Source organism: Pezoporus wallicus, unplaced genomic scaffold (genome assembly GCF_028554395.1).
Source record: "Pezoporus wallicus isolate ANWC-B61680 ecotype Strahan unplaced genomic scaffold, APGP_CSIRO_Pwel_v1 contig_6354, whole genome shotgun sequence".
In the NCBI taxonomy this organism is placed as follows: Eukaryota; Metazoa; Chordata; class Aves; order Psittaciformes; family Psittacidae; genus Pezoporus; species Pezoporus wallicus.
In genome coordinates, this window is record NW_026638688.1 from 1,379,586 (window position 1) to 1,403,920 (window position 24,335).

Below are 24,335 nucleotides of genomic sequence, written 5' to 3' on the forward strand. Positions count from 1 at the left end.
TGCTTATGAACTCTGTCCTGCAGGACGAGGCCACAAACAGCTTCTACTTGGGCAGCTCATTTCTCAAATGCTGGTGCACCGCCTGAATAAAGACACAACTTGACCCCAGGACACAATTTCAACAGGGTGACAGCACCAAGCAGGGATGAGAGCTCTGACAGGGCTGGAGAGGCTCAGTGAGACACAGCCTTCAGTGCAGCAGGAGGACAAGCCCTCAAAGAATCAAAAAACCGCCACGGCCCAAAGATCAGGTTATTCACAGAGTTGTATTAGCCAGTTCCCAGAGCTCTGGAACCCAGAGCTTCTCCAGTGCCAGCTCCACCGGGACATCACAACTGTCTCTCAGAAACTCCATCCGCAGCCCGAATCCAGCTGGACACAGGCTGGCGGGGGCACACCCGCAGCTCCCCTCTCGCCTGACTTCACTTTCTAGACTTCATGGCTGTGACTGCCATGCCCCCGAGGAGGGCCGCGAAGGTTAAGCCCTGGGCCAGGATACGCGCCCGCATCATCAGCTGAGACTTGCGGGTGTCGCCCCTCTTGAAGTTGATCAGCCCGTAGGTCAGGACGCCGACGGTGCAGAGGCAGCCTGCCGAGGGGAAGGATGGAGGGATGCTTGGCGGGCAGGGGCTCTGAGGAGCAGTTCATACCCCCCCCACCCCGCACCTGAGCGCTGCCGGCTTGTGAAGTACCCCCAGAGCAGCCCCACTGCCAGCCGACCCTTCCCCTTCCCTCAGCCCCACACCGCCACCCCCCTCCCTCCCCTCACCGAGGGGCACCAGGGGGTTCTCTCGGGTCTTGCGCAGGAACTTGTCGCCGAAGCCCTCCTCCCTGAACACCGGCAGCACGATGGGCTCCAGCGGCGGCGGCGGAGGAGGCTCGGCCGCCATAGCTGCGAGCAGCGTGGAGCGGCCATGCCGAAGGCGAAGGGGAAGAGCCGGCGGCACAAGTACTCCTACAACCTCAACCGCAAGCGGCTGTACCGCAGCGCCCGCCGCCGCGCCGCCCCGCGCATCGCATGGTGAGGGCCGCGGCATGGGCGCGCACGGGGAGCGCGGACCCGGGTGCGGGCTATGGGCAGGGCGGCCGGGTGCCCCTGGGGGGCTGCTGCAGGTCTCGGTGGGTGCCTGAGGGACGCTTGTGTGTGTGGGGCGGAGCGCAGCCGTGATGCCGGTGCCTGTCCCCGCGCAGCTCGCACATCCGCCAAGCATGGGACCCCACCAAGTCGGTGGCGCAGAACCTGGCCGAGATGGGCCTGGCCGGCGATCCCAACAAGGCCGTCCCCATCCCCAAGAAGAAGCTGCTGGTGAGTGTATGGGCTGGGGGGATCGGCTGCGGCTGCTCCTTTGTGGGGGATGGAAGGTGATGCCTCCCCAGGACACGCAGCCGGGCTGGGGAAGCACAGAAGCCTACCCTGGGCATGGGTCAGGTGGCTCTGGGCCGGTCTCTGTAGGTGGATGGGTTTCTTATCCATGGATATTGTTTTCTTGCCAAGATCCTGGCATGGGAACAAGCTCCAGTGTCACAGAGAAATAATGGACTTAAGAATGAATCATGGGCTTCACTAGAAATGATGCCAGTCAATCTCCTGAGACTTGCCAGGAAGAGGTAGGGTTGGGAACACAGCAGCTGAATTGCTCCTGATAGCAAAGAAGGCTTTGGTATGTACAGTAGCACCAGGCTGGCCTGTCTGCACCAGTGAGCAACACTTCCAGGCAAAAGGTGGCCCCACAAAACGTCACACTCATGAAAAATAAACAGGAGTGACCTTGTTTGCCATTTGTCTGTGTCCACACTGTGACAAGGTTGTCCTCGAGCTAGCTTAATGGTGCAAATAACAGCTTTTCTTAAGTCAGCTGAGATTTCTCTGTCCTTGCAGCCATTGGGTAAGCAGTTTGGAGTTTTGGGAGCAATGTATCAGGACACGGCTCTCTCCCAAATGGGTTTTTCTTGAGTTGCTTTTTCTCTCATTCAAAACAGGGGATGGAACTGGAAAGCAATGGACAAGACCAAGGAAAGGAACTAGTGCGGAAGCCCTACGTGCTGAACGGTCAGTGCTGCTGCTGCTCACCCCAGGGAGCACCTCCAGCCCTGGCGGTTTCCTGCTGGGTTCTCCCAAGGCCCTCTGGGTTATTTTATCTCTCATCTCTGTGCTGTGCCCTAAGAGTGTTACTTCTCCTCCAGGCTTGTAGAGGAGCAAGCCCCTGGCAACAGCTGGCTGGAGATTCCCAGCCAGGCTGGAGCTGAGTGGGAGCCAGCACAGCAGCTCTGCCATTCCCATGTGTCCTCTGGCTCAGGAATTTCCTTTTCCCTCCTGTGCTGCCTTCTTTACAGTATTTCTACCTGCAGCCCCAAGAGGGCTCTTGTGACTCTGAAACGGGCTGGTTTGTGACAGCAGGGTGACAAACTGAGGCTGCAGTATCCTGCATGTTTTGGTGGTGGACTGGGCAGCTCTGAACAGTCACACTCTGCAGCCTGGGCAGAAATGTTCCACTTGTGCTGCGAGCAGTATGCCTGCACATTGTGCTGAGGACTGTTGTTTGTTTTCCTCCAAGATGGTGCTGGGAAGCCGCCTCCTTTCTGCAGCAGGGCTTGATCTTGGGAAGAGGCTGGGGACTTCTGAGATGTTGCTTGCTTGCCTCCCCTGCTTCATGGTGTCTCTGTTCTCTGCCTAGAGATGGAATATGAGGCCAGTCTGCCCGAGAAGAAGTCGAACACACTCTCACGAGATCTCATTGACTACGTGCGGTACATGATACAGAACCATGGGGAGAATTACAAGGTCAGTACTGGCTGTCCCAGAGCGAACAGCAACCAGAGCAGCTTGATCCTGGATTTTCTACAGAAGGGGAACCAATAATCCTCTCTGTCCTGGTTCCTGTGTTGCAGTGAGCTGTGTTAAGGGGAACTTTGGCCAGATCCCTGTCTGAGTCAGGCAGTGATCACAGCCAGCCTGGGTGGGTCTTTGGAGTGTGGCTTGGGCTGGTTTGGTGTTTGCTCCTGGGGACATCCCTCTGATTTATGCTTTCCTTTGTCTCAGGAAATGGCTCGAGACGAGAAGAACTACTACCAGGATACTCCCAAGCAGATCAAGAGAAAGATCAACGTGTACAAGAATTTCTATCCCGAGGAGTACAAGGAATTTGTTGCATCCCTCAAGCAGGAGAAGATGGAGGTGTAGTGACTGCCCTTTTCCCTCAGGTTTGCCTGCAAGTGCAGGCTTGACACAACTGTTTTCTGTGCTTAGCACAGACTGACAGGTGACAGTCACAGCCCCAGTGCCTGCAAGCTGAGCTATGCAAAGCCTCTGGTGATGGAGGAAGGACCTTCATTAGACAGAGATAGTTATAACCAGGCGTGAAAGGTTCTTGTCTGGGGCTTGTAGCATTGGGACTGAGTGTGCTGTGCCACTCCCTGTGCGTGGCAGCCAGTGCTCCTGTTGCCTTGTTAAAATAAATTGCTTTTCCAAGGTGGTGTGTCTTACTCATGGGCTCCTGCTTGGCACAGTCCTGCTTTGAGAGCTCCCAGTGCCATGGTGGGACATGGATATTGGGCACATGGCACCTTCTGCAGTAACGGATGCAGGCAGCACTAGAACCTCTGCTGATTTCCCTATAGGCAGCAGAAGTTGAAGCAGGCTCATGTGCTGCTTCCTTCCCCTCTGAGTGACCTTCCTGCCTGCAGGCTGGGAGAGCCCTTCTCTGCCAAGGAGCTGGAGGGCAGTGCAGAGTGGTCAACCTCTTTTATTGACAAAAGGAAGGAGTGACAGTTTTAACAGCAGAGATCAGCTGAGTGTACTCCCTTCTCCCAAGGTGCTCCCCAGCTTTCATGATTGGGTTTTCAGGACCCAGCACCCTGTGGCCTGACCCAGCAGCTTCCTGCCTGCAGGCAGGGCTTCCTTCATCCCCTGTGACCTGGTGAAGCTGAACTGGAGGGAGATCAGGCAGCTGGGCAAATGCCTGCTGGGCGCAGCAACTACCAAACAGCACATCTTTGCCCTCATCTCTCCTCAACAGGGCTTTAAGTACATAGTTGGGGGAATTGAAAGCTGTGCTCAGCACTGGCAGGACTCCCTCTCCAGCCCCGTTCATTTAATATCCTGCAGGGCTACTGTGAAGGTGTGGGGTGCTGCCCTGTGCTGCATGTTCCTGCTCACCAGGAGCATCCCAAGGGTGATTTCATCCTTGAACTGGGAGGGGTTGGCTGCCCTCCCCCTGTGGCAGAGTGCTCAAGGTCTGGGAGAGCAATGTCACCAGCAGGCTCTTCACATGGAGGATGCTGTTGGCAGTGTTCAGGCTGTCCCACGTCGCACTGGTGGGCAGCAGGAAGACCTCCCGATGCTCACTGAGCGTGTGCAGGGCCAGCTCCGACCACAGCTCTGCCGTGCTCAAGGCATCGCTCTTGTCCTGTGAGGAAAGAAGAGGCTGCTCAGGAGGGGAGCAGTGCCTGGAGCTGGCAGCAGCCTGGTCCTGGCAGGAATAGCGTGCAGGCAGGGCTGTTTCTTGCACTGGAGTTGCTTTGGCACAAGCTAATGGGGAGCAGCATGAGGCATGCGCTTGGTCAACTGCCTTGAAATGTATTTCCCATCCAGGATTTGGCATGTGCTGCCTAGGTGTTCTCCTGAAACTCATTAGCCAGGCGCTGGCAACAGCAGCCATGCCTCCCAATGAAAACTGGAGGAGACTGTCCCAAGATTGGATTTTGCAAGAGTTGGTGGATTTGGGGCATCAGGATTTCCCTTCAGGGCCCTGGGGAAGGATTTCACTGGAAACATGCCCAGAGGCACCTGTGGAGATAGACAGATACCAACCTGTTTATTTGCCAGCACCACCAGGGGCAGCTGGGGCTCTATGGCCAGCAGTGTGTGCAGCTCCTGGCGTGCCGTCACCAGGCGCAACCTGTCCACCGAGTCCACCACGAACACCAGCACGTGGGCATGGCTCACGTAGTGGGGCCAGTAGGCTCGCAGGTTCTGGCTGCCACCCACTGCGGGAGATGGAGAGGATCAGGCACCAGTGTGGGGATCAATCAGACCTCCCATCACCCCAGATGCTCTTTACCCCCAGCCTGGTGTCGGCAGGGGGGGATGCTCCAGGTGGGGGGAATGCTCCAGGCCATGCAGGGCCAGGCCAGCCTTACCCTCCAGCAGCTCCATCTCCAGCCCCTCAATAGAAAGCTGAGTGCAGTTGAAGCCCTGGGTGGGTGTGAAGTGCTTCCTGGCCGTCTGGTTGCAGATGTAGTGCAGGACGCTGCTCTTCCCTGCTCCATCCAGCCCCAGCACCAGCACTTTCTGCCAGTCCAGCTGAGGGGGGTACAGGAGCGTGTTGGGTGGGTGGGAGCAGGTCCCAGTACCCACAGCCGCATGGTTATGTGATGATTGAGTGATGAGCCCAGAGCAAGGGGTCCTCACCGTCCCCTCCATCCTGGTGGGCTCCACTGGCTGTACAAGCTGGGGACCGTCCCCTTGCAGGATGGGCTGCAGGAGCGTATCCCATGGGCTGTATCCCAAGAATACCCTGGGGAATCCAGTCTGACCTGCTCCAGGGGATACCAGTGTGATATCCCAGCAGGGATCCAGTCCCTGCGCCCCCTTCCCAAGCCCTGTGTGGATTCTACTGGCGATCCAGAACCTTCCCCAGCCTGGGGAGCACAGGGGTAGCCCCGACCCTGCCCCTTCCCCAGCTTCACAGTCCCGGGGGAGAAGTGAGGAACCAGGAGAGATCCCAGTGCCCTGCCCCATCGGAGAGATCTCGGTGAGGTGATCCCGGTGTAGGGGATGCCCGGGAGATCCCGACCCTGAGCCCTTCCCGCCCGCGGTGGGCCGGGGGGGGCCGTCCTCTCCTTACGGCGTCCTTGGAGGGGGCTTGCTCCCACAGGTCCTGCTCCCACCATCCGTCCCAGTCGGTGCCGCTGTTGGTGTCGCAGAAGTAGATCTTCCAGGCGATGTAGAGGAGGGAACCGAGGGCGAACACGGCGGTCCCGACGGTCAGCGACAGGGCCCGGAGGGCGCCGGAGAGAGTCGGAGAGAGTCATGAGGCACCTGCAGCGCGCGGCCGCGGCGGTGTGACCCCCGCCAGATGTGCCCGCCTCTTACGTCACCGCCGCGCTTAAAGGGGCCGCTGCGATGGCAGGGGGATGGATGGATGGATGGGTGGGTGGGTGGATGGGTGGAAGTGTGGTGGGGATAGTGGGAGGGATGTCAGGGAGAAGGGATAATGGGCGGGGGGGGGCAGGCCTCTGATATGAGCTGCCCCCAGGCCTCACACCTGCCCGGTGCCATGCACCCACTGCCCACGGGACTCGCAGGTCCTCAATACACCCCGGTGGCGCAAGGCACTCCCGCGCCGGGCCAGGTCCCACGGCTGCTGGCCCTTCCCTGGAGCCTCCTTAAGCGGCTCCCGTGGCCCTTAGCCGCGCTGCCGCGGCCGGGGCGGGCTGAGCACCCCGCCGGAGGGGGGGGCCGAGGGCTGCCGGTGACGGGCAGGAACCGGGCAGGAACCGGGCAGGGTCCGGCTGCGCGGAATCCTTGGCCCCGCCCCGTCAGCGCAGCCCCGCCCCGCCCCGCTCATCCCGAACTACATCTCCCAGCGTGCTCCGCGCTCAGGACTCGCGACATCTGTGCCCCTCTAAGCTCCCTCCCGCGGGGGCGGTCCCTGCGCTCCGGGGCCGCTGTGGTACCGCTGTAGCGCTGGTGTTCTACCGGTGCTTTCCCCGCCATGGCGCCGCCGGGCTCAGCCCCACCACACCCCTCCGAGCCTCGCTAGCCTAAGCCGAGCCGCCGTCATGAGTGCGCGGCAGCCGGACGCTCCCGGTAAGCCGAGCCCTCAGCGCTCCCCACCGGCCCGGGCAGGCCGCTGCGGCTCTGAGCGCTGCCCTCTCTGTCCGCAGCGCTGGAGCAGGGCGGCGGCCCCCGCCCGGGCAAGATATCGCTGCCTGTCGGCGTGCCGCGGCGGGCCTTCAGCTACGACGAGGGCTTGGAGGACACGGCGCCCATGACTCCGCCGCCCGCCGACCTGTGCGCCAGCGTCCTCTGGAAGCAGCCGGTCATCCCCGAGCGCAAGTACCAGGAGCTCTCGAAGGTACAGGACGGGAGGTTGCTGCGGTGGCCTTGGCAGCCGTCCCGCTGCCGGTGGCGCGGCACCGCCCTGGGGGAGCTGCCCCCGCCATTCGCAGCAGAGCCCCGGAGGCGCTGGGGACAAGAGCCCGGCTTTGCGGCCTGTCTCTCTTGTGGTAGCATTGCGGTATGGTTGGGATGGGCCTGTCTGGGGAGTCCCCTCGCTATGGGAGGTGTTTATAGGTTTAAAGCTGTGAGCTGAAACCAGGGCGAAGGGGTAGATCTGGGCTGGCTGTAAATTCTTTATGCAGAGGGTGGCGAGGCACTGGACAGACTGTACAGAGAAGTTGTGGATGCCCCATCCCTAGAAGTGTTAAAAGTGAGGTGGGGCTTTGCTTTGAGCAACCTGCTCTAGTGGGAGATGTCCCAGCCTGCAGTGGGGGCTAAACCAGACAGTTGTTGAAGGTGCCTTCCAGCCCAAACTGTTGCATGAAATGACTGTGGGAGGGCTTTGAGTACAGGACCAGCTCTTTTAAATTTAGAGGCCGCTTTCCCAGTTTGAAGTGGCACTGACTGTGGTTGAATGGAAGCAAGTAACTGTATCCCTTAGAGCTTAACCTCGGATTTTCACCTCCTTTGAAAAAAAACAGCAAAAAATATCTAATGGAGGGAAACCTGAAGTTGTGGTTTGGCGCAGAAAGCAAATTGTCAAGTTTGGGAGTGGTGACTCCTGTACTAAGAGGAGGATTTCTGTGTTTCACAGGATTTCTTGTAGCATTCATTGTCTGGTCATTGTTGCCTGGGTCTTGTGGTCAGTGGTAGGGCTATGACTGCTGGATACACTGAACAGGGAACTGATACAAGGAGTGAGGTGGGAAGCGAGGTCTAAACACCAGCCTCTAATCTGTGTGCCTGCTGTTCTGTAAATAGCTTGTTTCTGAGCTGTCTCTGGAAGGGTGCTCTTGCCCAGTGGACCTTGAAGTCCAGTTTTCAGTTATGGGAATGGAAGTAGATATGTTCTGGTTTCTTTTCCTGTTGACCTTTTGTGCGTAGACTAACAACTTTTTGGCTCTGAGCCCTGCATGTTTCCAAATACTGGATGCAAGTTCTTGTTCATTGCTAAGAATTGTAAGGTTCAAGCTCTAAACATTTCCTAGCTGTAGTGAGAACAGTGTATGGGTTTATTCCAAGGGATGAAGGCTAGCTGCTAGAGCAGCTTGGCCTTGTGTTTCATTTCAGTAGTTAGAAATGTGTTCTGGCAAGGTGCTGAGATACTTTCTCATCTTAAACTGTGCCCTGCTGCTTCCCCACAGATCGAGGAGGGGGATGCTAACATGAATGCATCCATCATAACTCCATCATTGTCTACAGAAAGTGTGAACAAGGTACCTGTGGTGAAGGCCAAGGCCACTCACATCATCATGAACTCTCTCATTACAAGTAAGAACTCTCACCTCTAATGTGGTGGCTAATGGGCACTTGAGCATGCTTTGTCTTGGTAGTGCCTCAAGGTAACTACCAGAGTTCCTGGACAGCTGGTGGGTTCAGACTGACTCTGTGCTTGAGCTGTATGAGGGTTTTTGGAGGGTGCTTCTAGAAGGAACTAGGGAATAAGCCACACTTTTACTGCCTCTGTTTCCAGGTGGTGGAGGTGGATGATAAGGGAGGGGTGCAGGGTATGCTATTTGCTGATAGGACACTGCAGTCTATGCCATCTTGTTGCTGAGGTGGCTGCTGCTGCTACTTGCTGTTTGCTTGTTAACTTGCTATTTTTGGATGACAGGTAGAGCTTTAAAATTAACCACAGTGGTGTGGAGAGCTGACATGCTGTGCTAATGAGGCACTTGCTGGCATTTCTGGTAGTTAATAGCAGCAGCTGCTGTCTTGCTTTAAAAAGCCCCCAAACTCATAAATAAAGATGCTTTAAAATGAAATTGGGTCAGTTTGCAACAAGAGGAATTATTCAAGAGTTAATCTGTCACTAATGCCTCTTCTTCTAGCAGCTGGGATCTCAGCTTCATCTTTTCTTCCAAGCAGTGCTTCCAAGGACTTCTAGGTTTTTCAGATCAGCATTTTGGAATAGCTGTACATCTGCACTTCTTTAAGTCTTGGCTCAAAAATAACCCATGGATCAGAAAATAACACCCAGGAATATAGACTTCCTCCTGGAAAGCAGCTTCTGTTCTAGTCTACTGCTAAAATGCTAATCTGGCTAAAACAATAATGGCCTAAAAATGTTCTTTTGTAGTGATAAGTCAGAAGGCCCAGCCTACACCTTCTAGGTGCTAACTTCAATCACAAATTGGAAGTAAAGTCCTCTGCATTCCTCATATGCAGTGCACTGTTCTTGTAAATAACTAGCAATAACATGTGAAGTGTTGCCTGTTTTAAAGGAGATACTGGGCTTCTCCAATAATCTTTGTGCTTGAATTCCTTTTGACTTTTTTCTTAGTTGATGTCACTGTATTGGATGCTGGCTCTGTATTTGGCTGAAATAGTTTATTTTACCTGATCTAGAACCCCTGGGAATCCTTCCCAGCTGTTCTGCAGGGCTGTGATTATCAGTTAGATCATGTGGGCAGACTTTCAGAAGACTTAATCTTTTTTGTCCAAAAAACTCCCTTGAATCTAAAGGGCCACTTAAAATGACCAGTGTATTGGGGTCTCCTAGATTTAGGAAGTTGTGATTGGGAGTGATGCCGCTGATAGGCAAGATAGATATGATTGCGGGTGTTGCATTTGTAATACAGCTGGTGATCTGGGACAAATCACTGTTCATCTGACTTAGCCTTATGACTCAGGATAGTTTTCAAGTCAGAATCTCACAAGTTTCATCTTGCTGCCTCTATCAACTCATCACAATGTGTAGGTACAAATGGTGAAAAAAAGTCTTGCGTTTGGTTGCTGCAGTTGCCTTTGTTTGTTAGAACTGTTTGTTGTGGCCTTTGTGTTTGAATATGTGCTTTTGTCTGTTCCAGAGCAGACTCAGGAGAGCATCCAGCGCTTTGAGCAGCAGGCAGGGCTGAGGGAAGCTGGCTACACCCCTCACAAAGGCCTCACTACTGAGGAGACCAAGTATCATCGAGTGGCTGAGGCAGTCCACGTAAGGCTTGTTTTGCATTGGCTTTTTCTGTGGGTTGTGTACTACCTTAACACATGCTTGGTGGTGGAACTGTTGGAGTATGTTGCTCTCCTTAAACTGCTTCCTCTGAAGGCTTTTACCTGATTGTGTAGAAAAGGTTACCCACTTTTATTTTAAAGTTAGCATTAGACTTTATAGCTTCACAGTCCTCTTTCAAGTGAGGACATGCTTACACAGAATCTAGTTTCTTGCTGTGCCTTTGGTGCCCCGCAGTTGACTGTTGAACTGTTTGTCCCAAGAGAACTTGTAAACCCCGTGTTTCTGAGGTGGAAGTCAGCAAATGAAATGTGGCTTGTCTCCGACTGCAAATAAAGACAAAGGGCCTGAATGAACATGTTTCTAATGAGCTCAGTTACCCACAATAATCTTGCAGTTGGAGTTTAATAGTGAACTGTTCTAGTGTACTCCCACAAGGTCAAAGTTTCAGTAACAGTGTTGAACTGCATTAGTGTGGCTTGGATACGCATGGGAAACATCCTGAGAAGGTGCCCGTGTGGTTGGTGAACTATAAATGCCCTTCAAGTGACTTCTTCAAAGTTCAGTTTGTACTGTAGGACTTGCAATATCCTGGTTTGCATAAACCTAGCTCCTGTTTAACTGCATTTGAAGAGCACAGTCAAAATAATTGCAGTGCTCTAGAGCCGTGTTTCCATCCTCTTGTATGGGGTTTACTTCTTGGGGTGCTCCTACACCTCCTATGTTCTGTACAAGGTCTGGTCTCGCCTCCATTAGAGAACTTGTGGGACTGAAAGCTTTGTTGCTCTGAAAAATCCAGGAGATAGATGATTGCTGTGGTATTTTGACTTGCTACCAGGGAGCTGAGCTGATGGGATAAAGCCAGGTCTGCTATGTCTGCAGCTTCCCTGTTAGTGCTGGTATTGAAGCAGCACATTACTGTTGTTGCCTGTGAAGTGGAGTGAGCTGTAGGTGTTGTTTTACTTCCTCTAGCCTGGAGAATGTGTTTTGAGCATAGTGGACTTCCAAAATGCTTAGATCTTGTGTGAAAAGAAGCTTAAGGTGTGTTTGCAAGTACTGGGTGTGGCTTTGGGTGAAGTGACAAATCCTTAATAGCATGTGATACAAACAGCTGCTCAGTTTGACAATAAAATTGGCTGTTCCTTATGTGTTGTATTTAAGCTCTGTTCCTTCTGCATTTCTCTGAACAGAAGCTGAAAATGCAGAATGGAGAGATGACAAAAGATGACAAGCAGAGTTCTTCTGCTCAGTCTACTCCGAGCAGCACTCCCCAGTCTTCTCCCAGGCATAAAAACAGGTACTCTCTTCCTGGCAGACCACTGCCTCCTTTGGTTTCCTGCAGGCTGCTGAGGTGGGAGCTGCTACAGGTAACCTTGTCCAGTGAGGGACTAAAGGGTGAAATTCAGAGCCTCATAGATCTGAAAGCTTGCTGAACTTGCACATGTGTATCTTCGTTCTGGGGTGGTAGCAATGCTATTAAGATTGTTTAAATTGCAACTTGATAACTGCATGTACAGTTCCTGCTACAGTGGGGCCACTTGAAGTATTCTTGTGTTTTATACGTATCAATGATTTTTCCCTAGGAGTTGGTTTAGTCAGGGATCCTCTACTTCTCTAACTGGTCTAGACTTTACCATGGAAACTGGTGGGGACAAATTACCATCTGAAAGATGGAGCTTTTTTGGACCCAAAACCATCCAGAAATCCACCAATGATCCAGGTATGTCCTCTAAAATCTCCCGTGTTGCAAGAGCTGGGGTAGGACTGTCACACAACAAACTTGCTGTCCGTTTCTGGAGCCTTATCCTGCTTGTCTTGCTACTTTCTAGGACCACTTTGTGAATATGCTGTTCATGTCATTTCTGTGCTTACATATAAGGCAGCTAGGTCCCTGGTATAGGTTTTACCTGAAAGCAGAAATAACTTGCACTGAGCTGCAGTGGAAGGGCAGGGTGTAAAGGTGGCAGCTTTTTATTCTCTCTGGTGGAACCAGAACTGGAAGTGTCAGCCACTGATGTGGGATAAGCTTTAGATGACCTGAAGCTGCTGGGTCTTGCATAGGGTTTCTGCAGTGTTGAGCACCAGTGACACTGTTCACTCCTGGCAGCATTGGAAAAAAGGACTTGGATGGTTTTCCTAGCTCTTATTTGCTGTGGTTTATTTTCTTTATCAGGAGGATTTACCATCCAGTCCTATAAGGGTGCCCAGAAGCCATCCCCAATGGAGCTGATGCGTGCTCAGGCTACTAGGATGTCAGAGGATCCAGTCACCTTCAAGCCACCCAAAATGGACACTTCAGTCACAGAAGGGAGGAAACAATCTCCACGGTCCCATAATATCAAACCTCGGGATCTGAATGTGCTGGCTCCCACTGGGTTCTAGGAAGAATGCTTCTGGTGTCTTTAGCATCCTACAGGGTGGCTTAGGCTCTGCTTCCTTGTCCCATTGTGCTGCAGTAAAATAGGAAAATCTCCCTTCCAGCTCTTCATCTCAAAAGAGGGCACAGTTGTGAATGTCCTCCTAAAGCCAGTCTTGCAAAAACCCCTGCACTAGTACAAAACCAATGTAAACCATCCTGTTTGCTGTGCTGCACCAGTTTGGTCTGCTAGGCTGCACTAGCTGTGCTTCCTGGTACACTACACTGCATTAGAACCTGGAATCATGTGTTGTGGGACAGTCCTGCATGTAGTGTGCAAGCAGGCTGGCTTGGCTACGTGTAGTCTGATTGTCTTGTCCTGCTCAGTGCTGAAGTACCCTTGGGAGGACTGTGGTTCTATGTGGCATGTGCAGAACACCAGCAGAAAACGATGGAAACAATCAAAGACTAAAAACTGGACCATTAACTGCCAGGAGGAAGTTGCTCTGGGAATGTGGAGGGTCAGTTTTAGATGTGGTGCTCCCTTTACTATCCAATGTGACCTTACAGTTTGACACCTTGTAATTCCTTGTCCTTGGATTGTATTTTTTTCCTTTTGTAAGGAAAAGAGGAACAGTGACCATTCTGAGATGCAATTACTGGAAAGATAGGGAGCAGAATCTAATGGGGCTTGGCAATAACGAGGAAGAATCGCTTCTCTTCCAACTCTTCATGTTCTTCCAAAAAGGTGGAAATGACCAGAGCTGGTTTGGCTTGAACTGAGTAATCTTCCTCTTTTCTTTCTGTGAAACAACACTGTCCTGCCCTAGACAACAGACCTGCAGATGTTCTGGCAATCTGACTGCTGCTTGATTTATTTGCTGTGTGGTTTTTTTACCCCCTAGCATCTTAATCTGAATTGTGTAGGTCTGGGGCACTTCTCAGTTAGGTTTTTTGCTTCATCAGCATTAAATACATTTTGCAGGGCTGGGGGAGCAGATCAAGGCTAAACATTCCTCCCTGCTGTGGTACTGCTGTATGTAAATTTTGGTCTAGTCAGCACCAGTTACTGGGAACAGCCAGTGCTTGCTTTCCTGAGAAGTGGCAGGAACTCCTGGCAGCCATCTAATTCCTTAAGCATTAGAGGTAGTGTTGGTCTAATCTTCACCTGTCCTGTGGCAAATGGGTCTCCTTTTGATCTCACGATTATGTTGCAGAGCTGCCTCAGCCAGCAGCAGGCTTTCTGTAGTGGTGAGGTGGCAGCAGCAGCCTTGCATCTGGTACTGGAAGATTCTGGACATTTTACAGAGGTTACTTAACGGCTGGTAACTGTTGAGTTCTGTGGATTCTGCCTCCTTAAACCAAACATTCCTCCTGGAGGGTGAGGCAGGGATGGCTCGCTTGGCTGCTGTCTGCTCTGAAGAAGCATGTTTTGTGGCTCTGGTTCCTCTCCAGCTTCAGCAGTGCTACTGATGATGCGTTGTGTTCTAAGTCTCCCACTCAGCCAAGCAGTTGTCACTGTGGCCGCTCATTTGCACCTTGGCAATCAGTCTCATTTGACATTAATTTATTTGTTGTCTGTATTCATGTCTCTAATGTGTATGATTTATTTTTTTTGTTACAAGAAAAATAAAATCCCTGTGAATGGAGGTCCAGCAGCTCGACCAGAGTTCCACTCCCAGCCTCTGTTGCCTCTGAATGGCCTTTGAATGCCTATAGAAATGCCTAATTGCTCTCTGACTTCAGCTGTGATTTGAGTTTATGGCAATGGATTTGAATTCAGTATTCATCTTCATCACACGCATGCTTGCCTGCACTGCAGACACTTTGGTGTTCTGGAAGAGTCCCCAGTCCTCCCTGTTGACATGCTGATTCCCTTGGGCAAAGTCACGTAGGTTGATTTGGAGCAGAAATGTCCCTCTACTAATGTCTGACCATTGTGGCTTGGGGATCCCTCCCCTGGGAATGCCCTCGCTGCACCCCATGCTTGGTATTTTCTAAAATATCATATTTTCCTAAATATTGAATGGTATTTTGGCATTTTGCTTGCTGTGCAAACTATTGTCAGTTGTGCCTGCATTAGTCTAATGCTATCCCAAGGTACGGTTGACAGAAGTCTGTGCTTCCTTTGAGCAGGGCTGGCACCAAGAGAGACGTCTCAGCATATAACAAAAATAATTTATTTTTTAAAGTGTACAGAGTGCTTGGTAAAACTGTGGAATGAGGCAAATTTGCAAGGGAACTGAGACCATGTAAACCAGACATTTGTTTTTTTCCCAAAGAAATGTATAACCAAACTCATGATGTACAACACTTAACACTGCAGCATGAGATGGGGGTTTCGATGGGGTTTTATAGAGGAAATGTGAAGTTCTTTGTGCCCCCCTGCTGCAGTGAATGTCTCCATCAGGTAGCAGTGATAATGAGGAACAACTCCCGAAGCAAGTTCAGTTTCTCCATGATCTGCAGAGGAAAAGGCTCCCCCAGGACCTGCTGCATTCGGCTGATGAAGTCCTCTATCTTCAGATGGATGTCCAGGTGGCCAATGTCGTCGCTGTCCTGGAGCTTGGGCTTGGCCTTCTGAATGATCAAATCCATGCGTTCAGTGAGTGAGCTCCGCAAGTGCTCTGCAAGAGGAAATGCTGGTGGGGAGAGGTAACACAATGGGTTGCCTGACCTGTTTAGGGTCCTGGGAAATGGAAGCACATTATCTTTCTAATACTCGGTAACCATGAGTTCAAGAATGGTAAGAAATGAGGAGAAAAAGGGTACTTTGGTTGTTCTACTGCAGCCTCTTGGTAAGATCATGCTTGTTAATGCCAAAACAGGCTGCTTACCCAGTATTACATTTTGGTAACTCAGCAGCAGCAAACTCAAGTACTCCAGCATCTCATCCCATTTTTGCCATGTTGCTGTTTCATCCTATGGCAGATGACAATATTTGGTTATTGGAAAAGGGTTTCTTAGGACAAAAGGGAAAGGAGAGGTCAGACTAAATACCTGGTATTGCAGCAGCACAGAGGAGTGTCTAAGGAAATAAAGGATCTTGGCCAGGGACAAAGGCAAGGTTGTAGGTACATCACAGCTATGTTGGAACAACAGCTCTAGCAGTTTGCAACGCAGGAGTTGGCTCCCCATGGTATTTAGGAAAGCTTCCCTGGAAAACAAAAGGGATTCACTTTAGGGGAGACAGCACAGCCTGACCAGGGACAACTGCTCCAGCATGGTGTCACACTGGTGCTGATCCAGTGCAGATGTGGGATGACTGCAGGGGCTGTGCAGTGGTGCAGTGGAAGGAAAACCACCAGATGTGATAAGAGACCTTTGCTATGCCTTATGTTTATGTCCTTAGGTCTGACCTGTGGCCACTGCAGGTTGGCATGCTCTGTCAAGCAGCTTAGCTGCTTCACTTCACCCTGCCCAGCAGCCTGTGCAGCAGTTGCCCATTCCTGCTGACTTGCAGGGAGCACAGCCAAGCAAGTGAGATGTGGCCAGCCAGATCCAGGGCATCTGACCTGGGTGGAATGATAGCTTGGTTAGTCAGATTGGCTTGATTAGACCTGTTGTGCACTCTGAGAGAGTTCTGCTTGCTGGGGGTTTCAGGCATGGGTTTGAAATGTCTGTGGGTTTAGTGGTCTCATGTCTACACAGAGCCTGTCAGGCCCTTGTGCTTTGCCTTCGGATACTGCATTTCTTAGAGAAGCAATCAAAAGGATGCCAAGGCAAAGCTGTAGGAACTCTTTATTTCTGATGAGCTACCCAGCTGCCTCTGGGAATCAGCAATGTGTCTGCCAGTACTTTGCTGTGCTGATGCAAAGTGCTGCTTTTCAGGCCCTCTTTACAGTTTTAAGGTCCTGCAACTTCAGCAAGTGAGAATCAGCTGTCCTCAGCAACACACCAGTTGGGTAGATGTGTACAGCTGGTGGCGGTGTGTCTCCATGGGAGATACATGCTTTAGCTGGCTCAGTCATAAATCAGCCTGTCTTTACACTGTGGTACTTTATGCATCCTGACTTGGAAGTAAATTAGGAATAAGCCTATTGTGCAAGGCAGCATCTGCCTGTGTGAACATTTGTCTCACCTTTGGCTCCTCAGGGGAATATTCAGTATAAATGGGAATATCACATCTGCAATCTTACAGGAGCTGCAGTTGGGAGATTTGTCCACTTCCACTGCGATGGACAACATCCGCTGGAGCAGGAGGGTCACCCTGGATCAAAGAAGCAGTTAACACTAGGAGATGCTACCCCTTGGCTTGCAAAGTAAAGCAGTGGGGATGGCATCTAGCTCCAGCCTTATGCTACATGCAGGAGGAGGATGCTTATTGAGCTAGTTACTAACCACATGAGGAAGTTATTGCTTGCCCAGTCTATGTCTACCCAAAGGAGAACCACCAAAACTGGTCCCAGGTACAGCTTGGCTTCCCTGCCCTGACAGAGAGAGACTGTTTTCTCCCTGGCTTGGGCCCCATGGTAATGCCAGCAGGGAGTCAGGAATTTGGGGCTTACTTCTGCATGAAGAAAGCTTGTGGAGCCACCTCTGCCTGGTTAGTGCTGGCCAGCCATGCTGTAGATGAGCTGTGTTCGGCCCTTGCTTCTGCTGAAGATGTAGTTTCTTGTGGTTGTTCCTGGGGCTCTGACAAATAGACTCCTGTGACTGTTGCGACCAACCATTCAACCACCTCCCTGGAACAGAAACAGGAACTTTAGTGGGGATGGGCCCAGTTTGGTTGTGTTCTGACCTCTAGATCCATCCTGGATGGACCTCTAGATCCATCCAGGACTCTGGATGATGGAGTCCTTCATCCAGAGGAAAGACCCCAAGGATGAAGAATATGCTTGGACAGGTTGGGGAGTAGCTCTGTTGAACAGTGGATTTCTGTGCTTGTCAACAGGACTGCCTCCGTCTCAGTTCTGTCCTGAGCAATGCAAATCTGAGCCCATTCCTGGGAAAAGCCTGTGAGATTGCAGCTGGAAATGCCTCGCAGCATCTCTGGTGGTTTGCTTTTGTAAACCTGCTCCTGTTCTTTATGTTTGGGCCCTACACTCCCTGGGCTTCCTGGAAGGTCTGATCTGGAGCCTGAAGAGGTTTTCTCTGAGCTCTGCCTCTTAGCATCTTTTTAGAGCATGGGGAGGAGGAGGTGTCCCTTACTTGACATTGTTGAAGCACATGTCACACGAAAGCACTTTCTTGGCAATCGACTTCTGCAGCAGGCGCAACCTCAGGTTCTGCTGGAAGTCGTCCTCCAGGGTCTGCACCACGTACTGCAGGAAGAGGAGCTGGCCATGGGGCTTCTCCTGAGGACAGATGGAGAAAGTATGAGCCTGGTGGAGCTGCGGGGTGAGAAGCACCAGGGAATTTGTCTTGGGAATGGGCTGATGCATGTGGATGAGGAGTAGCTCCAGGAGGGGCTGCCTGCCTCAGGAAATGCCCTAGTGGCCTTGCTGGACCTGTTCTACAATTGCACTAAGGCTGTGACCCAGAGGCTTTATCTGTTGCTGTGGCTTCTGCAGATGAGAGCTGTGCAGCAGGTTGGGGAGCACTAAATGAGACAAATGTGGGATACCCAATTGGCAGTCGCTGCCCTTAGCAGCTGCAAACCATTCTGGAGCAGAACACTGCCGTGTGAAGCCCTGGGGCAATACTTACCCTCAGGCACTCTATGCTGGATGATCCCTGCTCAATGTGACACGTGGTGCCAAGTACCTTGTCCTCCATGATGTACTTCAGCAGCGTCCAGTCCCATCCCACTGTGGTGGCGTTGGCTGGATGGAGCCTGCAAACACAGCAGTGTCCATTTGGGCTGAACTGCCCAACCTCCTGCCAGGAGGCACAGCAGCCCCTGGCCCTTCCCAGCCCTGCTTCCTCAGGGGCCTGCCTTGCCTTCTCTCCAGCTTTGTCCTCTCCCTACCTCTTCCCCGGACCACGTTCACTTCCTGGAAGCACCTGACTGGGGCTGCACTCCATGGGGAGTCCCAGGACTCATGGCCCTGTGGCCTCACAAAACATTATGCTTCTATGTGGGATCCCTGAGGACAGCAGAGGGAAACGCTCCAGCCACGTCCCCTGCTGCAGCTCAGGGAAGGCATTTCTGCCATGTCACATCAGTGAAGAATGAGATCTGCACTTCAGGAACAAGGCAAGCACGCTCCTATCCTCTGGTGTCACAGGTTGTCCCTGAGCCACCCTCGGACAGCCAGGGATGTGCCTGTGCTTGTAACAAGATCATCCTGGGTTATAGAAAAATCACTCCCTGCTCTGTGTGTGAGGACCATAGAGAATAATCTAGCTAGTCCAAGGGCACTGTGGCAAAGGGAACACGTACATTTGGATCTTCAGCAGCAGCATGTAGGTGTCCTTCAGGATCTCTCCTCTGTGGTTGTTCAACAGTATCTGTCTGATCAAGTAGGAGATGATTTCTTTTGGGGGACAGTGCTGGTAGGAGATGAACTCGTTCAGGAAATGCAAGGTGGCCTCCACGAAGTTCTCCTCCATGGTGTTGTGGACCATGCTCAGCTTTCCGCTGGGCATGAGCTCAGGTTTCTGCTGTGTACAAGGCAAGGCAATGGGTGAAAGCCAGCTCCCCCTCACACAGGGGAACCGAGCTGTGACCTGGGGCCAGCCACGAAGGGAACGGTAACAACCAGAGATCCCAGGTGCCTGGCAAAGCTTCTCCCAAGAGGAGAAGCAGAGCTGGGGCTGCCCCTGCTCCATCCTCTATCACCAGGGCTGCTCTAAGCAGGCTCCAACTGGGCTTGGTAGCAGCTACTCTGAACATCATTTACCTGCTGTGTTTCCCTGTTGGGTGTTACGCCTTGGAGGAAGAGGTGCTGGACTCCGCTTCTCCTGAAATAATGCAATTTGTTCAGCCAGACCTTGTTTTCAGCCTTGGTCCGGGCTGGGGCTGGGGTAATTTGTGGGATTGCTTTGTGTGGCTGTAAATCACTTGCTTCCAGCAAAGGCCCTTGGGCCTTCCCTGGGGTTGTGGGGATGGCTGAGACAGGGCTCAGCCTTGGGGGAAGCTCCCTTTGCTGGCAGAGATGGGGAGTCTCTTCCTCTGGGCCACTGGCTCTCCAGCTACTGCTGCTGTCCAGGCTGGAGGGGGACAAGGACAGCAGATCTGAGTCCAGCTGCATGCTGGCCAGGGAGCCCAAGTCACTGTTGTAAGTGGTAGTGCTGCAGTTCTGCGCTGGGCTGCTGGAGGAGCTGCAGCAGCTGGGGGTGGGAGAGATGCAGCTACAGTCTGTAGCTTCTGCTGTGTCTGTGGTGGCACTGGGCTCCATGGGAGCGCTGGGACAGGGCGCTGCACGGCTCGACCCTGCCTCTGTTTCTTGCTTCAGGGTGGAGAAGAGCCAGGGGTGGAACGTGTGTGCTGCCGGGGAAGCAGGTGCCTGCCCACGGTCCTGGTCAGCCTGGCTGGTGCTGGGGGGAGGGCTGCACGTGTCCTCTGTCAGGTCGATGATGGTGAGGCTCGTCCATGGTGCCAGGTCTGTGCTCATGTCCTCGCAGGTCAGATCGATGATCTCCTGTGGGGATAGAGGAGACAGCGCTGTCATTGTGCCTCGGCCCTCCCCTGCCAAGGACCTCTGCACTGTGGCACTGTCACTCTAGCTCAAGGGGCGAGAGGGTCTCGGTGGCAGCAGCCCAGAAAGAGAAACCAGAGGCAAAGACCCCGCTGCCTGGCTGAGGGGATGGGGCCCTCCCTGAGGTGCAGCTGCGGGGACCAAGGCGGGGGACCGGGGTCCTTCTGGGGCCACACGGCCAAGGGGCCTGGGACCCCGCGGGGACACACTTGGGGACCAGGCTTGGGCTGGCGGGAGGCGGCCGAGGGGACCCGATCTCTCCTGGGGAGGTTGAGGATGCCTGAGGGATGCGGCCTGGCTGTCCTGCGACGGACGGCGCTGAGGGGGCCCGGCCGGGCTTGCGGTCCGTGGGGTTTCATGTCCCCGCGCGGCTCCCGTACCCGGCCTGCGCCTCCGGCCGCGGCGGAAGCGCCGCCATCTTTGTGAGGGAAAGCAGCGGGAGGCACCGCCCCGGCAGCCGCGGACTCACCGCGGGGGACGGCAGCGCGGGCCGCGATGGGCGGCGAGGGCGGCGCCGGGGCGGCGGCGAGCGGCTGCCCTCCGAGTCCTGGTCGCTTATGAGGACGACGCTGTCCGTCATTTTCGCGGCGGGCGGCGGCGGCAGCGCTCCGGCCGGGCATAGGGGGGCGGCGGAAGTGCGTCATTCGCGGCGGCCGCGGGGCGGGGCGGTGGCGGTCGCGCCATGGCGCTGTCGCCTTACGTACAGGCCATGCAGGAGCTGTTCCGCGCCAACACGCGGAGCCGCGAGTTCCCGGCGCACGGTGCCAAGGTGCATTCGGTGGCCTGGAGCTGCTGCGGCCGCCGCCTCGCTTCCGGCTCCTTCGACAAGACCGCCAGCGTCTTCCTGCTCGAGAAGGACCGGCTGGTGAGCTCCCCGGCACCGGGCGGGCGGCGGTTCGGCACCGAGGGGGGGGGGGGGGGGGGGCACGTGGAGCAGACACTTGGATCGGTGCAGAGGCATCCCGGGAGCCGTTGGACTGGGAATGGTGATTCGGGCCGGTAGCACGGACCCACCCCTCCAGTCCCGGCCGCTCGGACACCCGCCGCTTTGGCATGGTGGGTTGGCCCCGGTGGTCGGTACCAGACGTCGAAGCAGGTGCTTGGGTCTGTACCGGGAGGGGAGCGTCGCCAAGGACGCCGCAGGCTGGTGCCAGGGTTGGAGCTGGTGTCAGGCTAGGGAGGGCTGCTCCGTGCCGGCCGGCTTTGGACGCAGGGTGTGACTGACACGGTGATGGGGCTCTGGGCTGGGCTCCCGCCCCCCTCTGGTAATAGGGTGCAGCATTCTGGGATAGGAGAGGGGCAGAACTAGGCTCATCCTGTCTTTGCTGTCCTCTCTCTCCAGGTGAAGGAGAACAACTACCGGGGCCATGGGGACAGCGTGGACCAGCTCTGCTGGCACCCCAGCAACCCTGACCTCTTTGTCACAGCATCTGGGGACAAAACCATCCGCATTTGGGACGTCCGCACCACCAAGTGCATCGCCACTGTCAATACCAAAGGTGAGGCTCTGCCTTCCCCACAGCACCTCCTCTGTGGTGGACCCCTCGGCAGCGATGCAGTGCTTTGCACCCTTACTGTGGGTATTGGTAGTTGGGGTGTCTTTGCTGAGTGCTGTTATCTCTGTGTTGCACTCATCTGGAAGGAGCAGCAGTGAACGTGAGAGCTGATGTACTCTGATGTCTGGACTGGAGAAACTGCTGAATTTCATTGCTGGCTATTATAATGTCCTGTGTACTTGTCTCTGGAGTCTGTGGGCTGCCAGACTGGAGACTGAGGAAAGGCAAAATTGCAGAGAGCCATGGTGGAAGTAAAAGTTTTTGTAGATTCAGAAAACCCAGTTATTTCAATTCATGTACTGGTTAACCCAGATACCATCTTTTCCCTTGGAAAGCTTCAGTTTTGAGGTTTGGGGGCTGGAAATGGCATTGTAAGATGGCATAACTGCAACCTGCCTTGTTCTTACCCTTGTTGACAGCAAATACCTAGGTATTTATTGTTGGCTTATGTATTTTCTGGATCTCAAAGATCACTGGATTCTGAGACTCTTTGAGTTGACCTTATTCGGAGGTTGCTGTGGAACCATTTTGTATGAAGTGGGAAAGGTCATGATGTGGTCATGTCAGCTTGAAGTTGCAGTCCTATTAAGTTTAGTTTTCAATAACTATTTGCTGGACAGCTGCTGTATGGGGTTTATGTGTTACACTGCAGGTCTGGCACTCAGTCCCGTCTGGGAGTGGTTTGGAGTTAGTGGAGCAGACTGTGGCCTTGGATCAGGAATAAAGGCTGCCTGTCTGCTTAATGTGTGGCTGCTGTAAATTACTGGGTGGCAACGGGACCTGCTGCCTTTCTGTTCCTCCAGGGGAGAACATCAACATCTGTTGGAGCCCTGATGGACAGACCATTGCAGTAGGGAACAAGGATGACGTGGTCACCTTCATTGATGCCAAGACACATCGCTCTAAAGCTGAGGAACAGTTCAAGTTTGAGGTCAATGAGATCTCTTGGAACAACGATAACAACATGTTCTTCCTCACTAATGGGAACGGTTGCATCAACATTCTCAGGTAGGTGCTGTGGCTAGCTAGGATGGCTGTGGCAGATACCAGTCTGCAAGCCCTTTTGCTGCTTTTTGGGGAACCTGAGCCCCACACTCCAGTGATTCCCAGCCCTCTGGGGTGGGAATGAACTTGCCTGAAGCTGAGGTTGCTCCAATTCTCGGCTGGGCTCTCTGAGAGTAACCCTGATGCTTTGCCTCATTCTCCCAACGTTTCCAGGAGCATGGCCCTGCACTGGTGGTTTGCTCACAGTCCATCCCAGTGTCCCTCATGCCTGCCCTGCTTGTATTCGAGCCCTCCACTTCTCTCACTGCTTCCTGCCCTGTCTATCTCCACAGCTACCCAGAACTGAAACCCATTCAGTCCATCAATGCCCATCCTTCAAACTGCATCTGTATCAAGTTTGATCCCATGGGGAAGTACTTTGCCACAGGCAGTGCTGATGCGTTGGTCAGCCTCTGGGACGTGGATGAACTGGTGTGTGTGAGGTGCTTTTCACGGTAGGTAGTCCTGTCCCAGAGCTGTTTGCCTCCCCTCCCTGGTGCCCGTGCAGGAGATGATGTCACAGGTTTGCTGTCTGCTTTGCTCTGTGGCTGCAGGCTTGACTGGCCCGTGCGAACGCTGAGCTTTAGCCATGATGGGAAGATGCTGGCATCGGCATCAGAAGATCACTTCATCGACATTGCAGAGGTGGAGACAGGTAATGGTTTCTTTTTGGGGAGCAGCAAGGAGGGAGAAGGGCTAGTGGAGCTGGGAGGGCACCGGGAGAATTAGTCTGAGAGTATTGCTGTGTAGAGCAGAGCGCCGTGAGGGGGAGCCTCTACCTCGTTAGTCGGTGGCAGGCATGCGTGTCATGTCTGCTCCTTGTTACCGGGTGATTAAAAGGCTCTGTAGCAGCGTTTGTTCCTCCTCTGCTCTGTGCAGCAGGGAAGCAGCGGGTGCCTGGCTCTGGTGTGTGTTGCGGGGCAGCAGAGGGCTCGGGCTCTCCAAGCTGACATGGGCCTTTTTCCATGCAGGAGAGAAGCTCTGGGAGGTGCAGTGCGAGTCCCCCACCTTCACAGTGGCTTGGCACCCGAAGAGGCCGCTGTTGGCCTTCGCCTGTGACGACAAAGATGGCAAATACGACAGCAGCAGGGAGGCAGGAACTGTCAAGCTCTTTGGCCTCCCCAATGATTCCTAATGAATCTGCACGGGGGGAGGCAGCGCTTGCCTGCTCTCTTGATGGGAGGGTGCTTAGTTAGTGTAGGTCAGGGTAAGGAAATGGCCCCCCTCTTCTGCCTGTTTGGCAGTGCTGCGACCTCAGGCTCAGCTCTGCGCATTCTGTTCTCAGGAGCATCGGTGAAAAAGCAGCTTATGTGCTGGGGAGGATGGGGGGTACGGGCAGGGCCCTCCTTGCCCTCCGAGGGCTGCTGCCTCCTCTCTGGGGCATGAGGGGAGGCGCGTTGCTTTGAAGGCAGGTGGCCAAAGAAACTGTGTCACTGAAGGTGACTGCTGAGGAGCCTCCCATGAGAGGAGACCTGCACAGGCCAGGCTCCCCAGCAGCGCTCAGCTACGTGATGTCCCCTTGGCCCCAAAGGCTGGGTGGCAAGGGTAATCTGGGGAGCACAGCCTGTCCTATCACCTCCCAGATGTCCCATGTTGCTTGCCTGCATTGGGGCAGCAAGGGGAG

At 53.7% G+C, this 24,335-nt stretch overlaps 6 protein-coding genes across 9 annotated transcripts; 3 read left to right on the forward strand and 3 right to left on the reverse strand.

Annotated features, from left to right (window-relative positions):
• Window positions 1-247: 247 nt before the first annotated feature.
• HIGD2A (HIG1 hypoxia inducible domain family member 2A) lies at window positions 248-891 on the reverse strand. Its single transcript, XM_057412078.1, has 2 exons — window positions 770-891; window positions 248-589 (listed from the first exon to the last, which is right to left on the reverse strand). The coding sequence occupies exons 1-2, from the start codon at window positions 888-890 to the stop codon at window positions 423-425; spliced, it is 288 nt and encodes a 95-aa protein (XP_057268061.1). The 5' UTR covers window position 891; the 3' UTR covers window positions 248-422.
• A 6-nt stretch (window positions 892-897) lies between these two features.
• On the forward strand, window positions 898-3,469 carry NOP16 (NOP16 nucleolar protein). The gene is made up of 5 exons (XM_057412076.1): window positions 898-1,021; window positions 1,192-1,306; window positions 1,981-2,050; window positions 2,676-2,782; window positions 3,041-3,469. Exons 1-5 carry the CDS (start codon window positions 915-917, stop codon window positions 3,179-3,181), a joined length of 540 nt encoding a protein of 179 aa, XP_057268059.1. The 5' UTR covers window positions 898-914; the 3' UTR covers window positions 3,182-3,469.
• A 701-nt stretch (window positions 3,470-4,170) lies between these two features.
• ARL10 (ADP ribosylation factor like GTPase 10) lies at window positions 4,171-6,718 on the reverse strand. The gene is made up of 5 exons (XM_057411939.1): window positions 6,580-6,718; window positions 5,847-6,025; window positions 5,140-5,302; window positions 4,811-4,986; window positions 4,171-4,406 (listed from the first exon to the last, which is right to left on the reverse strand). The coding sequence occupies exons 1-5, from the start codon at window positions 6,716-6,718 to the stop codon at window positions 4,179-4,181; spliced, it is 885 nt and encodes a 294-aa protein (XP_057267922.1). The 3' UTR covers window positions 4,171-4,178.
• On the forward strand, window positions 6,706-13,140 carry KIAA1191 (KIAA1191 ortholog). Its single transcript, XM_057411913.1, has 7 exons — window positions 6,706-6,811; window positions 6,889-7,079; window positions 8,368-8,494; window positions 10,033-10,157; window positions 11,363-11,469; window positions 11,756-11,892; window positions 12,346-13,140. The coding sequence occupies exons 1-7, from the start codon at window positions 6,784-6,786 to the stop codon at window positions 12,552-12,554; spliced, it is 924 nt and encodes a 307-aa protein (XP_057267896.1). The 5' UTR covers window positions 6,706-6,783; the 3' UTR covers window positions 12,555-13,140.
• A 1,556-nt stretch (window positions 13,141-14,696) lies between these two features.
• Window positions 14,697-20,729, reverse strand: SIMC1 (SUMO interacting motifs containing 1). 4 transcript variants are annotated; one of them, XM_057411916.1, is made up of 10 exons: window positions 20,581-20,729; window positions 19,314-20,054; window positions 18,854-19,071; window positions 18,235-18,304; window positions 17,680-17,825; window positions 17,037-17,213; window positions 16,610-16,738; window positions 15,529-15,685; window positions 15,366-15,450; window positions 14,697-15,155 (listed from the first exon to the last, which is right to left on the reverse strand). In XM_057411916.1, exons 1-10 carry the CDS (start codon window positions 20,689-20,691, stop codon window positions 14,935-14,937), a joined length of 2,055 nt encoding a protein of 684 aa, XP_057267899.1. In that variant the 5' UTR covers window positions 20,692-20,729; the 3' UTR covers window positions 14,697-14,934. The 4 variants fall into 4 exon arrangements, with proteins under 4 accessions (XP_057267899.1, XP_057267898.1, XP_057267900.1 ...); XM_057411915.1 differs by having other exon boundaries at window positions 18,854-19,074; XM_057411917.1 differs by having other exon boundaries at window positions 18,854-19,074; window positions 19,314-20,051; window positions 20,581-20,717.
• Window positions 20,730-20,740: 11 nt separating this feature from the next.
• THOC3 (THO complex subunit 3) lies at window positions 20,741-23,868 on the forward strand. The gene is made up of 6 exons (XM_057411919.1): window positions 20,741-20,976; window positions 21,454-21,610; window positions 22,471-22,675; window positions 23,005-23,166; window positions 23,266-23,366; window positions 23,683-23,868. Exons 1-6 carry the CDS (start codon window positions 20,794-20,796, stop codon window positions 23,844-23,846), a joined length of 972 nt encoding a protein of 323 aa, XP_057267902.1. The 5' UTR covers window positions 20,741-20,793; the 3' UTR covers window positions 23,847-23,868.
• Window positions 23,869-24,335: the final 467 nt, after the last annotated feature.